An 18,486-nucleotide genomic window follows, 5' to 3' on the forward strand; every position below is an offset into this window, starting at 1 on the left:
CTAGCGTAAACAAGTTCTTGAGCCGTTCCATATAAGTTGACAAATTTACCGAATTGATTACACTATTGTTCAATTTCTACTGTACACTCTTTAACCCTTATCCTCGAGTGGCCTGTGGGTCTTGATGATGTGGTGATGCCTGTGTAAAAAAAAAAAATCCAGCGCACATCTGTCAGAATGTACTTCTGCCGAAGAGACACACCCTTACCGACTGCATCTCATGTGCATATTTCTCCCAAATCTCATTATCTCACGTGACCACCAGTCCATAAATAGCAGGAGCGACCATTTATCCCTTTCCTTATATGGGCTGCACTTTGTACAAGGTCAGATTTGTACTTCTTTTTAATCGCACGCCTCCTTGATGTTTAATATCAACTAGTTGGACCTGTGGAAATTCCACAGGGACTCATTCATATGTAATATATTAATGTTGGCATTCTGTACATGTTCAGTGTAAATGGAGACGCTCTGGAATTATTGTAGCTATTTTTGTTAAAACTGCAAAAGTATTTATCTAAGCTAGTATGAATGCCCGGTAAAGCCCGGTCGTAAAGTATGCGTAAAATCTATTTTTATTCTTGCAGAGTTCGTATATATCATTAAAAAGTTAATGTTCTATAGATTTTTATATATTATAAAGTTGCGATTTAAAAAAAAAAAAAATATCCATATGACTTATGTGCATTAGCTTGACTCGAAACCAAAATAAAAACTCATGAAATATACATATATAAAACTTGAGTTCGTTCAGCCATAATCGAAACCGAAACCAAAACTTATGAAGAATTCTTGGTAAAATTATTTATGAGAAGAAATAGAATATAACAAACGCCCCGGATGTAAGCGTGACACAAACGAACACACGCTATCGTGTTAATATATAGATAAGTGGTTTCATAGTCCGCCATCCATTCCAGGCGTCTTCATTCGCGGTGCAACTGTCGTATAGGTTATTCTGCAGGAGCTTTAACTTCCTCTTCCTTTGCTGTCTAAGACGCCACTTTGTTTTTGGAGAGTACTTCAGTCACAGTACTCCTTCCCCAGCGGGTTGTGCACCGAGAAATGGGTAGTTCCATCCACACGTCTTCACCAACCACGATTTCCACATGTACCTATTCCACTATTACAGCCATTGGATGTTGCCATTCGCATGTGAAAATAGATCGGTGGCACCGACTTTTCATCTTAGCCAGTCTTCGATGCCATACTATACCAAAATACAGCTTCTTGGGGCGAAATTTGGCTTCTCCATGCCACAACTTTTATAGTGCGATGGTGCCTCTATAATTTCATTAGCACTTGGGCGATATGCAGCTCTAAAATATTGCTAATGTTCCACTTTTCACATAAGTCTCTAAAAACTTCCAAGCGACAAACATACCGTTATACACCAACATCTCTTCTACTGGCCTCCATAATCACCTCGACAACTCTCTTCACCTCTTCTGCCATTTCGTTTCCGATTTTGCGCCATATCACTACTCTCTCAGGTCTACAGTCAATCATAGTTAAATACGGTTTATATTGATAATGCGTGATATAAATAGCCAATCGCTGTCGATTTCTTCAACATGCCATTCCTCTTTTGTGTCAAGCCGGCGCAAGGTCAATTAATTGACATTCCCTACATTGTTCTACCACCTCTTTGACATCTTGCACAGTGATGTACAGATTCACTTTTGGTCCTAGGTATAAAGTCCGTGCCTTTCCAAAATGAATCATCTTATGCAGTTCTTTTAGATACTCCACTACACAACTCACCGGAGCCATGTCTTTCTTTTTCCTTAGCCAGGCTTCACTCTGGTCAGCCCATCTGCTTTAGTTTTCTATGATGGAACCAAGGCGACAGTTACCTTCAGTTCAAATTCTCAGATCAAATCTCCAAGTTGAAGCTTAATAAGCATCTATGTTGTTTCTTTTTTCTTGATCCGCTTATCACGAGACACCTCCAATTTAATCTATGATGCCACTCTTGCGGAGTCTGTCCTAACGTCCAATATCTAGCCTACATTTTAAAAGCTAGATTGATGCCCTTCCTCATAGCATCGAGTTCTGCAACATTGATATGGGTGCTATCATCCTTTTTTCGTAGCCAAGCAGCATCTTCAACAGTCACTCCTACTATTTGCAATAATACCTCTAATAGCAGGCTGCTAGCATCACTCCATAATTACTCCTTTTTATATGCCATTCCCCTTTTACCTTTACATTTTTTTTATTTCCGCAATGACTTTTTGGATCATGAGCAGCACTTCATGATCAATTGCATCCTCCCAACTGACTGTACTCGTCTGCCTTTTAATAAAACTGCACGTAGTCTGCAACCATCCGTCTATAGGGTAACGGTCAACCAACTTTCTACATGCAGAGAGAAGCTCTCTTGATTAGGCCATCCTTGACTTTGGTATCTCGTTTCCCTGTACAAACATCAACTTTCCCGCCTTATTATGCTGAAGTTTTAATCCCAAAGCCATTCCGTTTTCCAATGAATCGGACAGGTTTGCCGTCAATCCATGTTTTGACATGATCTCTCACTCTCTCCGCACTCATCTAGGTTTCGTCCAGAAGTACATCATCGATGTCAGAACAAGTACTTTTCTTCACCGCATAATCTTTGGTCAACAGTCTTAAAAACTGCAGTCATGATTTTCGGCGTGGCATTCAGTTCAAATCCTAATCTGGTCCAACAATAATCTTAACTTTATATTCTAATTGATACTGCCATAGCTTTTTTGTCTACATGAATTTGGCTGTAAACCGACCCGATGGTCCACGATTTTAGTTGGCCGTTTTACTGTCCTCCAGTCCCTCATGACTTCTTCACACGTCGATTCCATCTTTTGTGTGACAAGTTACACACCTGTTTAACTCCCGGAAATCTAACACCGGCCTAATTTTCTGCTTAAAGGTTGGACCATGAGTGGCAAAATTCTTTCGACCGTCACTGACTATGGCACCGATATTCCCTGGACTATTCATCTCTACTTCTCAAACTTCAATATATAGCTCCTCGTTATGTAATAAAATCAGAACAGAAGCAGTAAAGTCCCGACAAATACGCAGCAAAATTACATCAAACAGAAACGGCAAACAGATACAGCATTGTAAAGATATAACATAATGAAATGGAATGCGAGACGTAGATCTACAGCGATAAAAATATACTTCCAACAATCATGGACATTGATTTTTGGAATGCACTCATCACTAAAGAAAAAATATTGAAAAATTTTCATGCGAAATATTACTAAATTACGAAATATTACTAAATTACCAGGACTTTAAAACCGATGAGAAATTATGTCTAATGCTTTGGCGTAGATACGTAAATCCGAGTTCTTGGGGTGTTTCTTTTTAAGATCATATCATAATCAACACTTTATAAACCATGCAGGACTAATTTCTGAAATTTGCCTTATTGTATTTTTTTACGAAGGAACCAAACGTTGGCAAATATAGGAAACCTATGAGGATTATATACTTCTGCACGCATTTTTTGCAAGGTTCCCAATAAAAGAGACAATTTGTGTCTAATGAAGTTGAAGATTTCTGCAAAGATTTCAGTTAGTCATTTGACAACCACTCCATACTAACCAAGATCTAATAGTCAAGCAGAATGTTTCGTGGATATGTTTAAGCGAGTGTTAAGAACGTTGGATGGAAATTAAAGTGAGGATTAACTGTTCCAACATGTTCTGAATATTGCCAGTTGTATTTCTGAAATAATCTGTTTTACAGATTGTAGCAATGGAACAGCTAGCAATGGAAACGATGTATTTATATACGCAAGAGAGATAGAATTTGTATCTAATGGATTAACAAATGCTCACAATATAATATCGGTACCTAAAAAATAATCTAAAAGATTGTAGCAATGAAAAAGTTAGAAAGAGATTGTGAAACGAACGGAAAGCTTTTTGGATATGATCAAACATCCGAAATGTGTTATACGATATTATAACCAGCTTAAACGTATACAACTCAATGAAATTACCATAGAAAAATATTTCTGGAAGTTATTTCTAATTGATTTGAAATACAGGAAGCTAAAATATTACAAGAACGGAAATGCTCTGTCAATAGTTTAAGACAACTAACTTCAACTTAAAGCAATTATGTAATACAACAAAAGCATGAATTCCGGAAAATATGAAATTTCACAAGCAGATGTTATAGAGTATTGACTATGAGTCTGAAAATAACTAAATAAAAGTATGTATTAATTTTTGTTAGGTTTCATGTGGGAGCAATAAAGGATTCTTTAAATATTTTTTTCATAATCCTGTGTTGATGAGCCTTTATTTCTTTTAAGTGCTGTATCTTATTCCAACGTGTTTGCTTTTTATTAATATTTTAACACTACATATGCTTTTCTTTTATTCTTTCATACATTTGATAGGTTTAACATGTAGCTTTTGTACATATTAGTCAAGTGCTGTTGCTGTTTTACAGGAACAAGTCGAGCATGCGGGTCCCCCTCCACAAGTGAAAACTTTACTTTCATCATGACTAATGTTTGTGCAAATTTTCATTAAAAAATCCAAAGCATGGTTATTGAGAAACGTGAGAACGGACGAGCGATTTGAAGATAATTTTACCCTTATAATGCCCCTCCTAGGAGTGCGACCAGACTTATCCTGGAAAATACGTTCTGGCAAAAATTTACTTTCACCATGACTTATGTTTGCGCAAAATTAAAAAAAAATCCAAGGCGTGGTTATTGAGAAACGCGAGAACAAACAAACGAGAATGAATTACTAAGTTCAATCCCTCCTTAGTCGAGGGAGGGGGACAAAATAGACTGCGCTAACTTTGAGAAGTGTGCACGAATAATTCTCAATGTTGACAATTGAATTCCTGGTGAATTGATATTTGAATTCAGACTTTTGCCGCTAAGCATTATTCTTGAAAGTGGTAAAACTCACTCAGTGGATCAAAATGTGTATATGGAAGCTTAAATTGTCTGATTTCGTTGACGTGGTATTATTTGAATTCTTCAGAAACATCCGATCTTTTTCGAACTCGGCAATCTGAACGGAATTTCGAATGGAACCACGCAGTAGCAGCATCCCATTCTGTCAGTTATGACTAGGTAAAAATCATAAGTAATTCTTAATTGAATTTTTGAGTGTTGCCCGCACTGAGGATTGAACCTTCAACCGAATTGTACGTTTAATTACGCCAGTGAGCGACACTAAGAAATACAATTGCAAATTACTTAGAGATGCTATTCAATCATGGATGGCGGAACGAGCGCATTCTAGTTTCGTAGATTAAATTAAGGATTCATTTCTGAATTGGGTGCAGATTCCCGAATTCGACAAGATACATTTGAAAAAAGGTCGGGGATAACATCGGCCGAAACGTAAAAATAAGGCAAGAACAGTAGTTCGAAGAATCCCAATCCGAATAATCACCTATTCCAAAACATTAGTAGATTTGATTCGTGGTTAAATTATGTTTCATTAAATCTTTAAGAAATCATTTTAATGTTATCCTTAAACACTTTCTTGCCATGTAAATTCACTAAAAATACAATAAATGAAAAACAATGGACACAAATTTAAACTAATCCAGGTTTCATATTGTTTAGAGACTCTTATGCCCTTCGACCTGTTGTTGGCCGAGTATTACGAGCTAGTACCAATAGTTTTAGAACGAACCCAAACTTTAGATGATATTAAAAGGGTCGCAGTTTTATGAAGTCTCGCTCCACTTCTCGTCAGAACTGTCGGTTTATTAAATGGTTATATCGAGTACAAGTTTCTTTTTTTCTTTCTGGGCGGACACTTTTCTTTGTGTTTTAATATTCTCAACGCTAACACAATCGCATTGTGCACAGCTGTTTTGCTACAATCCAATTTAACGCTGATTGCACTATTTAGCCGGGAAGAATCGCAATTCTAGACGGTCCAAAAATATGAGGATTTCTTAAAACCAATTTTCATAACTTCACCCAATAAAATAAAATAAAATAAAATAAAAAAAGCAATTAAACGGAGAGTTGATAATTTATTGTTAATGACAAAATAGAAAAGAAGTCGGATTTCATTAGTTATAACATTCATTGAAATGTTCATTAATCCACCCGGATAGGCAACCTGTTACATACAAGTTAAGCAAACAATTTAACTCATTTTCTTATACCAACAATTAAGAACAATATTTGAAATTTATGTAAAATAAATCCTTCACTAGAATATAACTGATTTTTTACGATAATTGAATGCGGTTATCAGCGTCTCTAACCTTGGAGTATATATTTTCGTAGATTACTGTAAGTAAAAATAATAACATTTATTTATGTCTAATACGGTATGGACAGTCTAAGGAAAGTACCTCAAAACACATTCTCAAAGATTATATATATATATATATATATATATATATATATATGTCCTGTGTGTGTGTGAATAGAATCAGTTTTTTGACAACGTTTGAAGGTACTGTAAAATTATCAATTATGTTTATTCTGAAGCTAGTTAATAATAATAAACGCATAAATACAGTAATAGTATATAGAATAAACAATTTAACTTTTTTTAGGATAACATTTGAGATTACAAAATTTCGTTCAGATGGTCTTATGTTTATAATCTGTATGGAATTTCTTGATTAGTTTCTAGTTTCGTTATTTCTTTTCGGTTGTTACATCTTTATCGGCGAATCTAATCTGATTAAATTAAGGTTTTTAAGGATATTTTATAAATACGAGTAATTAACCGTTATTTCGTGTGAATTCTTACCTTTTTATTTATAAATACGACGATTCAAGTATTGTTGTTAAGTAAAATATGGCGTCATGTGTGTATTTGGTTTTCTCGTTCGTTGTAAATTAAAATGTATTTTAATCTCTGGAAAGTTTCAATATTTCCTGTAAGTCTTTTCTTTTAATAAGTAAACTTTTTTTAATAAGTAAAGTGTTTGTGTTGATTTAAAGAAAATTCTCAATTCGTTTTACCACCTTTTATCATTCTAATCCAAGAAAAAAAACCCTACTTTCTCGATGACATAGGTCTCTGAATATATGTTTGATAAATTTCTATGAAACACGTGTAAGACGCAATATATCAATAAAAATATGAATGTGAAATAAATACATCTGTGACTTTGGCGTTTTCGTTATCTATCTATATACGCGCGCGCACACACACACGTTTGTGTAGTCAGGTGGGAAGCAGGCAGCCGGAACAGAGTTCCACAGGCGTGCAGTTCTAAGAAAGAAGCTTTGTTTATGGAATCCACGTTTTGATTTAGACACAGATACTTCCAGTATTCTTTTCTGTATTATGTACTGATTCATACGGTTTTCCTTTCCTTTTTATAAATCTTCTGTATACATCTTTAGTCTTATTTTAACAGCTGCTAATTGTTAAATCAAATTTCTAGCATCCTTTCCCTCTCTTTCACACACACACTATGTATATAATCACAAAAATCTATAGTATAAAATATGATATTGACAAGCAATCTACCCAGAAATGTTTAATTCCCGAGAGAAATTATCAGGCCAATTGTGAGTATATATATATATATATATATATATATATATATATATATATATATATGTGTGTGTCTTGGAAGTTTTTTAACCTTTAAAACTATACAAAAAACTATTTAATTTTTATTTTTTTTATCATTCGTTAGAAAACTATTAAGAAAGTCATTTATAACCTGCAATCACTGCATTAACTTGCTCTCTATTCACTATAGTACTAATGGTAATTTAAGGGATCATCAGTTGTTTACCATGAAACACTGTTTCGGGGATTTAAAAACAAAACAGTATATTAAATCATGGCTCCCCAGCAGTATTGATCAACCCCCCCCCCCTTAATCTTAAGACATGTTACAAATATTAGATCTAGTTTTCTATTAATTCGGCTTACCTATTCATGTTATAAAAATGAACTTCTTACCTGTGAGATTCATCTGTTTCCAAATTCAAATGGACATATTTACTGTTACAACTTTCTATAAATATCTATATTCATTGAATTTTCATGATTTTTTAAATCTTTTTCAGGTGTATATGGATAGAGTTTAACTTGGAGATTACTTTTGACAATATGCTACATGATTTAGCGAAACGAATTGCTATTGTAGAGGTATTCAAATCCGGAAAGTCTACAGGAGACATTGTTAATATCTTAAATGTGAACCGAATGTTGGTGTGGAGAACACTAAAACGTTTCAAATCAATAAGTGAGATCAAGATATTTAGTTCATCTTGGAGAGTAAAGTTTCAACCTCTCACCATACCAATTTGGATGATCTGAAGAAGAAATTAAGTTGGGAATGGTCGTAATCATTCGAAACTCGTTTAAAGCATTCACGAACATTATTGATGCATAAAGTCTGGATATTTGGAATCTAGTAATTCTATATTTTTATGTATGGCTGATCTGTATCTGATTTATTGGACTATTGTTCTCATCTTGAGTGTGAGTTTCACAACATTTCGGTCGATATAACCTCTGACCTTCTTTTAGAGTCCTTGGAAAAATCAATTGTAAAAGTAATATTCTCCTGAAGGCTGAAGGTTCGATCCTTAGTGTGGGCGACCGAAATATGCATTTGCCCTTAGGACATCTATCCAGTCATGGCTGACGGAACAAGAGCACACTACCTCCGTGAAGTAAATAAAGAGTTCCGCTCGAAATTCCGTCCAAATTTTTGAGTTCGACAGAAACATTCCAGAGTTCGACAAGATACACTCGAAGAAGGTCGGCGGCTATATCGACCGAAACGTTATGAAAATCACCCAAGATGAGAACAGTAGTCCGATGAATAATACAAATAACCAATCCTCATCAAAAATATTCAGAAACAATTGTTTTATTAAATAAATATGGGTACAACAAAATTTGTAACTTAATTCATTAAACACCTTATATAACGTAACATTATACAAATGTATACCTTTCATCAAAAGTATGATTCGCCAGTGTTGGCACTGATATTTGTATATCTTTTCTGCATTAATTTTAATGAATAAGTGTGAACACCTGCGAAGCATATGTTGCGTCATTTTTTGAAGGAAAGTATATACTATTTTAAACAGAGTATAAATATGGATTAATTGTTGAATGTATATATTTAAATAAAGTTTCGTTTATCACTCACCTTTCAATTTGCAACCGCATCATTATCGTTATTCGTACTTGACATTTCTTATTTTGAGTAGTAGGAAGATACAGCGTTTAGCAGCATTGAATGAGGAAGAATATGCTATTTTGATCTTAGCCCACAACTTCATATTAACTTTTTGCTATTAGTTTTTACATTTTATAATCAATGTATAATATTTTATTTTAATAAAATTAATTTATAATAATCAAATTATTTTTAGGTTGAAGAATATATTCAACATTAGATTGTAAATAAAGGGACATTAATTGACAAAATGTACTAAATTAATCATTGTTAATCCATCGAAGAACACAACGTGCTTCCCGACCACTGCCGAAAAGGAATAAAGAAAATTAAATAAATCCGACTCTGCCTTTTCTTTCTATTTGAACACAAGTCTTTTATTACCGTTTTTCTTTCTCCCCGTCTCGACCATAGCTTAAAAGTCTCTCGCTGCCTCATGTCCATTTCACTTGGTGCGTCTCCCTTTTTTAGGACCGCACGTTAGTTACAGCCAGCCCATTCTAGACTTAACTTTACAAGTCTATCGCCTTCAGCGTCGACTTTGTTTCTTCCCAATCACGTGGCGTGCTTTTTTTTTCCTTTTCGTCAGACTCAAGCACAAGCACACTTGCCAATGTGCATACGCGTTCAAACGCTGCTCCTGCTACTAATACAATCGATTGCCATCAATCTTTCGGCTGCTGCTGCTATTTTCATACGTGCTTATATGCGATCTGTTACAGAAGTGCGCATGTCGATATGTTTTTTTGTCAATGTGAAGAGGCATTCATTTGTTTTGCTAATGTGAGAAGACTATATGGGAACTTGTGTCAGTAATTATCTAATTTACGTCAAAGCGTGTATATGCTGCAGTTTGTTAGTGTGCGAGTTCAAATACTTTTGTGTTCATGCGGCTTCTGTGAATGTTTGTGTTAGTAGAGGAATTGTTTGCGTCAGCAGGTCAGAAAAGGCTGCTTGGGGCGCGTAATATTGTGCTTGTGTCTTCATCTACTAACTGGACACTTTTTCTGTTTTTGGGGGGGTTGTAAGGTTTTGTTTTTATTAGGAATTGATATTTTACATAGGTTTGTTAACTTATTGTTTTGAATGAGTGGTTCCATTTTCATTTGTTCAAATATATCGAGCTTTCACATTTATGGGAAACAATGTTTGTGTGTGCGTGTTTTTTTTTTTTTTTTTTTTTTTTTTTTTTGATTCGTTTGATTCGTTTGTAGACGGTGAAAATGAAAGAGTAATGAAAACATGTTACAGCATTTTGTTGCTATTCCCACAGCGATGGCGCATGTTGAGGTTGAAAGTACTTTGACTTGTAAGATATGCTACGCGAACAAACGTAAAAACTGACGTAAAAAATTATATAAGCTACTTTTTTCATTGTATAGAGCGATGAACAAATAAGAGTAGTTTATGCAAGTAAATTTTTACGTTCGTTCGCATCTACCTCTTTGCAAGTTAAAGTGCTTTCAACCTAAACATGAGTCACCGCTGCAGGAATAACCAAGAAATGCTGTCGCACGTGTTCCTTCATTTTTAATAGTAGACGAGAGTTTGTATGAGAATAATTAGTTGGTAAACGTTTATTTTATTACACTTATTCAATAATGTAAGGTAGATTACATTTAGACAAAATATTAAAAGAAAATCATTTAACGTGTTTTTACTAAAAATACATTTGTGATATAAAAGTCACTGTGTGTGCGAGTTCCTTCCTCATAGGCTCAGCCGTTTCGGAAACTATTTTTTGCAAATTTCACACAAAACTAATTTATATATCTGTCAGTGTTCTTAGATATATTTAAAGAACTTCATCCGATAAGTACCGAAAACTCTGATCTTAAAAATAGTTTGTTTTATAGATAAAAAGAATATTTTTTTACAGGGGAATATTTTACGTTACACCGGCCAAGGAAGATAAAATTTCAACAAATGAGTTCTTAAAAACAGATTCATTATACTCTGCAGATATAGTCTAGTGGTAGAGCATCAGACTACAGATCGAATGATCCCTGTCCTAGCCCAGATGTGCCTCATTTTATTTTTATTTTTCTTGTTAAGGAGTCCAATTTATGATAAAAGAATAGGTACCATTTAAAATCGTCGGAAATCAATTCTTTGTTTGCATATTTTAAAATGAGTGATTTTTTCTGGGCATTCAGCATCAAAGCCAATTATCAGCTAACGTGATATTGTAACCAGACACAACAATACATACGCAATCTGCATGAATAAAAATATGTTCAAACGTATTGTACGACTGGACAAAGCTAGGCTGCCAACTAGTTTATATTAAGAAAGGTGTTTGTAAATTAATTTCTTTGAAAACCTCATTTCTTTGGGTCAACAATAATTTTATTTTTAATCCAATATTTCATTCAGTTCTAACTCTACAATAGTTTATGTACGTTTTTATCCGTTTTAACCCGTCCCTATTTTTTCCTGTACAAAAAAATAGCTTTCGACAAAAATTCAATCAGATACTTTGTGGCAGAATGAGCCTCCACCCCAGTAATTCTGTTCGCCATCCCCAAAATTTTATTTCTTTTAATTTTACTAGTGGATCATCACTTAATAAAACCAAGGGTTACTCGAGGATATAGCATAAAAAGTTAGAATAATTGCTGCCTGAGAGATGAATAACATTATGGGAGTACTAACACTTAATGTTATGAACTGCGTTCGATTAATTTTGAAGAATTTACGGACATTGGATTTGAATACTACCAAATTGTAATCAGCAGATAATCAGTCCCGCGGTAATGTATTTCTCGGACAGTCAACTCTAAGAAGCTTTGTCTATGGAAAGACAACCAGACACGAGGAAAATTGTGTGAATGAAAAGCTATTTTCTGCTGTGCTTGAAGAGAAGTTCTTGCAAATATTTTACGAATGGGATTCAAAAGATTAGAGATCAACCGAGCACTTTTCATAGACATAATAGAGTAGAGGGATTAGGAACGTCTCTCTTATGAGAAGGAGAAAAGATTACCACGCGAAGAACCTCAATATATATAGCAATAGTCATTTTATACTCATGTTCATATCAAACAAGGCATATTGCCACTTCGCCGTAAGGTGCTACTAGTTGGGACCATGTTTCCATGGGACAATGCAAGTACATGTGAACTTCTACATGTCAGTAGAGTCAAGGAACCGGAAACAGAATTCCAAAGTCTAGCAGCTCAAGAGAAGTTATTAGAGGAGAAGGCTTTCTGGCATCTAAGGGCTTCTACAGTAAAGACGTGTTATTTTGTTGCTAAGAAGTATGTACGTCGAGGGGATACAAATGCGACGAGTTCATCAGAACGCATCTAATTAAAATACTCGTAAAACAGACACAGGTTTGCAACGTTGCCGAGATAGGACAAGTATTGGAGCTTAGTTGCCCCATTTAATTGGAGACTATTTCTGGACCCTGTTACAGCCACATCCAAGATGTGGCAACAATGCTCTATGCATGGACGAATGGTGTTTTTATAGATTCAGGATACTCTCAGGTAGGAGTAATTTTGTAGTACGGTAGAGGGAACTCAGCCTTTGCAGTGTCTTCAATGTATTTCTAATTTTTGTTGCTTGTGAATGTTAAGCCGAGGAGTTTGAAGGAAAATCTTTCAGGTAGGTTGTTAATAATGGTTGAGAAGGAGTCTTGTAATTATTAAAAGAAAAAAAGCTTGGTCTTAGCATTAAATGGTACCATTGATTTATGACCCAATTTCACTACAAATTTTTTTTTACGTTTTCTAAGGATTATGGCATTGCCTTATATATATATATATATATATATATATATATATATATATATTTGTTTGTCTTCATCTCCTGCCTATTACAGAGCGTCATAACATCAGCTAATACACCCATCTCAGACACAATGTTATCAACGAAGTCGTTTTGAATATCAGGAATAATACAAGAAGGATCGACCCCCGAGACACTCCTGCAGAAATATTATGCTATTTGGATATACGTCCATCAAGGACAACCTGGATTTTCCTCTAGTATAAGAATCTAATTGTATTAAACATTCGTATGATTTGATTTTTATTAGAAACTCTTCATGCCATACTGTCAAAAGCTTTGGATATATCTAGCGTTATAGTCCTAGTTCCCCCCCGCTTTATCCAGTGCATGGTATATGCGGCCAGAAATTACCGTTAACATATCTGCAGTAGAATGGGTTGTCGATCAGAAAAAAGGTGCAAGGTGGTGGACTAGATTTTAGTGAAGAGAAGATTGATAAGGTGAAAATTAAGTTCTTCCACCAGCATTATTGTACACTAGTATCATAGAGACAGTTTTCCAGTTATCAGGGAAGCAAGATTCAATAAAGGAATTTGTTGTAGAGTTTGAAAAGAACGATGGCTAGGTCAGCCGAGATCAGGGCCACGCGCCTTGGAGGTGTTCAAGTTTTTTATCATCTTGCAAACACGAGGTGTTTTTCCGATCATAAAGTGTGGATTCTGTCCGCATATGAGAATTTGGGAGGGAGTTGTTTATTTGGTATAAAGTGGAGTTAGAGACGAATCGCCGGACCAGTAGTTCGGCCTTCTTGATTACCATGAAAGTTATCTCCTGGTTGTTGGACAGTTGAGAAATTACAATTCCTTTATTTACGACACTATTATATTTTCCCAAAAAAATCACGAGTTCCTATCTTCAGCGACTATGCGTTTTCTCGTTATTTCGATATGCCTTCTTTTGGCTGTCGCTATTTCAGTATTACAATGATGTCTAGCATCTGTGTATTTTTTGCCTATTTGTACTTTACTTGACAGACGAACTAGCAGAATACATGCTGTTTTCGTGCAATGACAGCTGCACATTTTGGGAGGCTTGCTATAGTACATCCGTGTGGGAACACTGCTTGCTTTGCACCATTCGTCTCATTCAGCAGGGAAAGATTAATAAGGAAACAAATGATATTGTCATTTTGAGCAAAGGCTACTTAATCTGAAGTCGATATTTAAGGGCGATGTCTATCGATATCGGATAGAGAGATATCAGAGAATGATCAGAGTTTCCGAGTGAACTATGGGCATTTGTCACACAGTACTTGGATACTATGATTTACTGATATTTACGATCTGGGAGACGGGTCGGGAACATGATTGTAAGTCTTTTCCACAATTAAAAGTACTTTAAGCTGCCATATGATTTTTTTTAAATTGACGTTTCTTTTAAATATATTACCGAGAGAACCGTACGTATCCGTTCACTTTTTCTACTTAATCTACATGGCACGAATAATCGGCCACATATTTACATTGTTCCAGCAGAGTCATATAATTTTCAGTTTTTATAGAGAAAAAAAAAATTTCGGAGTTTTACTGATTTTAAGCATTTATAAATTACTAATTTAATTACGTTTCGTGGGCGTTTTATGCTGCATAATGAAAACTATTTCAAGTCCCTCATTTCACCATGTAACCCATTTTTCCGCACGATTTGATCATGACAATGAGCTTATTGGTTGGAGTATTCTCGTTCGTTTGGTTGGTTTAGTTTTCGTTTTACGGCATATCAACCCTTTTCGGGTTATTTAATGATGAATCCAAAGATTTTGAAGAATTTTTTTTTTTTTAATAGAATATATTGTTTTCATGTCGGTTTCTATTTAATTCATAGTTGGGACCCTAACAGGTACTACCACTCCGGGTCAGAGTGGACCTGGGAGCAATGGTAATTAAAGGGTGGCTCCACACTCCCCAAAGCCCACAAACTGGGGCCTCACCACTGGATATAGTTTAAGGTCATATCCAGGACCCCCATTGAGGGAGTTTTACCCTCTGCAGGGGGGGGGGCAGTTGGCGTATTCGTATGTCTATGTATTGTGGAAATGTATTTAAAATAGTGCTGGAAATTTATTGGAGGGAAAATAATAACACGTTACATGTCAAAACAAGAATAACAACAGTGAATGTTACATGTCAACATTAGAATACCAATGCACGTTACATGTCAAAACAAGAGTACTAACCTCATACAAGTCGAAAAGATGTTTTTCAATTAGATATAACAAAATAAATATAAAAACAAAGTGACCTTTCTACATTTCGTTATTAGTTCAAAGCCAATAATTTTTGTGTGAAGACGTATTTCAAGAGTATGTCAACATGCGTACCCAGCATAATTTCACATCCTGACATTGAACTGTTAACGCTAAACGCATTCCTATCACTAAGCGACTAATGTTTAGTAAGACGGAAAAATGAAAAATATCTAATATATAAACAAATTTTGCATCGAAAATTAGTTTTTAAAGTAAATATTTTATCTAAAAGTATTATATAGATTTGAAAAGGTTTGTAAATGTTATCATAAATCAAAAATGTTTCAAAGGGGGAGTTATATATTTTTAATATAATTTTTAATGTTCTCATGCCAATAAAAACGAAGAATACATTCATCGTAGTTACTTGCTCTCATGAAAGTATTAAATAACGGATTTTCTCCACGAAATATTAAATATCTTTCTTCGTACTGAGTATAAAGTGGCAGAATTCATATAAATAGAAATTGACATAAACTTGTACTATTGCTCAATGAGTAGGGGAGTAACTGGTTCCAAATAATTTTAACTATTTTTAAATAGAAAAATTATTTTTTAATTAAATTATTTCTTTGTACCGCAAAGAATTACCTAGATTTCTGAAAGAAAAAACCGGCACTCCTACCTAAATAATTTAAGTAAATTTATAATAAAGGAAAAGGGAATTAACCCAACTTCAGTTTTTGATGAAAACTGAACTACAGAAAGCTGCAGTGTAAGTTACGATCAAATTGTCATCTGAAATAATTGTATTCAAGGAAAAATAGTTACTTTAAAACTAATTAGATTAAAGAAAATTGATTAAAAGTTTTTTGTCAATTAATAGAAAGCAATGTCATATTTAATTCGTGGAATATAATTAGTTATTAGGGTGATGCAAAAATGTTTTTTGACATTCAGCTTCCTGTAAAAAAATATTTTTGCACCAACCTAATAACTAATATAAGTAAAACATGATTTGAAGTGACGCGAAATGCAATTCCACGACCCGTATATAAAGTTGTATATTTTTTTAATAAAATAGAGAAAAGGTTTTTTAATTTGAATATCAATACAAAAAAAAAATTATAGGAGTATAGATTTGATTAGCTGAAATTGTATGAGTGAGATTATTAGATTATGTTAAAGAATTACTTTTTACACAAACCTTTGAGTGGAGAAAAAATCCGTGCGATTTTGCCAATTGAGCTGCGGCTGCATCGCGGTCGCTTTGGTTGACCGCCAATTCGACGGCAAAGTCATTTGTGAAGAACAAGGCAAGAGCAGCTTGCTGCGAAGTGAAGACAAAAGCTAGAATGATAATCCGTTCCATTTCAGGTGTAGAATATTCTGCGAATAAATGGAGACAAACGATTTGTTACAACGGATTCGAGAGGATTCATTCTTGAATAATAAAAAGAAGCGATTATTCTTACGGCCAGGATGACAGACAGTGCCTCTGAAATATGTGCAAGTGTTTCGAATGCAAAATTGATGGATTCATTTGATGTATATCATGAAATGAAGATTTTTCTTGCGAGAGAAACAACAAGCTGAAAGATGTAACCGTCACTAACACTCGAAATAAATAATTAGAGTCACACCAACCAACTTGTATCCGACTTGTGGAACTAAATCCAAATTATAAATTAAAATCGAATCATGAACACAATCCACGACAGATTTGATGGGCGCTTATCATACATTGTAAGATTTTGGTTTTTCTATTTATGTATTTATTTTTGTTTTGAAACACGAGTTTTCTAAATTTGTTCGCAATCAGTATAAAAGGTATAATTGACTTAAGTTAAATTTAAATTAACTCCCACCTTAAGCACCCTGTTAAAAATATTAAAATGAATTAACAAAGCTAATGCTAATGGACAGCTGTTATTCATTTTCAAGCACAGGAAAATGTGGCATTACATCGGAAGATTAGGGAACCAGCACCACCGAAGGAGGTCCCTAGCTATTAACAATACGAACATAACTATGCGGACTAAAAACCGCATATAAGGCATTGAACAAGAATTACCTATTAGATGGTACGATAATTAAAAATGTTTTTGTGGAAAGTGTACACTTCTTACATGATTGAAAAAAAATAAAAATAATCCTTAACTCATATTCGTACTAATTCACAAAAAATAATGCGTGAATAGGTTAAGTTAAAAAATACACCAAGAAATTAATCTCAAACTGGAAAGCTTAAAGAAAAACAGAAAAAAACGCATAAATCGGTATATAAAACAGAATATCTCATTCGGTGAAATACATTGAAGTCAGTATCTCTTCTGACCTAGTTGTCTTCGCAATTCCCCTAAATACTTCGTTTAGCTGTTCTTTTGACTCGCAAATTTGTGACAGAACATTATATATATATATATATATATATATATATATACACACACACACACACACTAGCAAAAGTACCCGTCGTTGACTGGGTTCGAAAACAGCCTACAGAAAATGGACTCTGATTTATGAAAGTATGATAGGTTATGAAAAGGAAGGGTTGTAAAGAGAGCTTCGAATTTGGGGGTATCGACACCAAAGCGAAACATGATGAAAGTAAAAATAAAATAGATAAACCCATAATTTATCATACCATGCCTGTTCACACTGAAACACTTATCACAATATTCTGTGGATCTATATTAAAAAACCTTGTTAAACTTTGTGACATATTTCCATTCTATGGAGGTCAGGCCCGAACGAACACCCCATAATTTTATTATACTACATTTCTTCAAACTGAAACATAATTATCAAAGTATACTTACGCAGATAGATATGAAAAGTCTTTAAAGTTTGTGCCTATTTCCATTCTATGGAGGCCAGGCGCGAACGCAGACCCCACAATTTTATTATACCATCCCTATTTAAGTTAAAACATACTTATCAAAGTATTATGTACATCTATATCAAAAGCACTTGTAAACGTTTTTTTTACATTTTTAAATTTTTTATTTCTATACTTTGTGGACCAGGTGCGTACGCAGACCCCACAATTTTAATGAATCATCATTATGCCAGATCAAACATACCCATTCCTGTGTCTCGATACATCTATCATTATATGTAATCAGTTTTCTATAATAGTCAACCATATAGGAGCTTATAGACACACCCACAAACTTTCAGCTTTATATTATAGATATATATACACACACACAGACAAATAAACATTTATAAAATGAAGGATAAACTTAGAAAATTTTGGAGCATCGTAAGTATCACTCATATGTCCTGAAATAACATTTAAGCGTTACTTTCTTTAGACCGTTTGGATTTTTAATCAT

The 18,486-nt window shown here is 34.3% G+C and overlaps 1 protein-coding gene across 1 annotated transcript in view; it reads right to left on the reverse strand.

Annotated features, from left to right (window-relative positions):
- The window catches only part of LOC145288101 (neuroendocrine convertase 2-like), a 415,880-nt gene that overhangs the window by 259,610 nt on the left and 137,784 nt on the right, over positions 1–18,486 (reverse strand). The window contains exon 2 of the mRNA XM_080136159.1: positions 16,353–16,534. Within this exon, the coding sequence (XP_079992285.1) occupies positions 16,353–16,517 (165 nt within the window). The 5' untranslated portion in view covers positions 16,518–16,534. The remainder of the gene's footprint in view (positions 1–16,352; positions 16,535–18,486) is intronic.

This window comes from Euprymna scolopes, chromosome 11 (assembly GCF_053919585.1).
Source record: "Euprymna scolopes isolate OS-2025 chromosome 11, ASM5391958v1, whole genome shotgun sequence".
NCBI lineage: Eukaryota > Metazoa > Mollusca > Cephalopoda > Sepiida > Sepiolidae > Euprymna > Euprymna scolopes.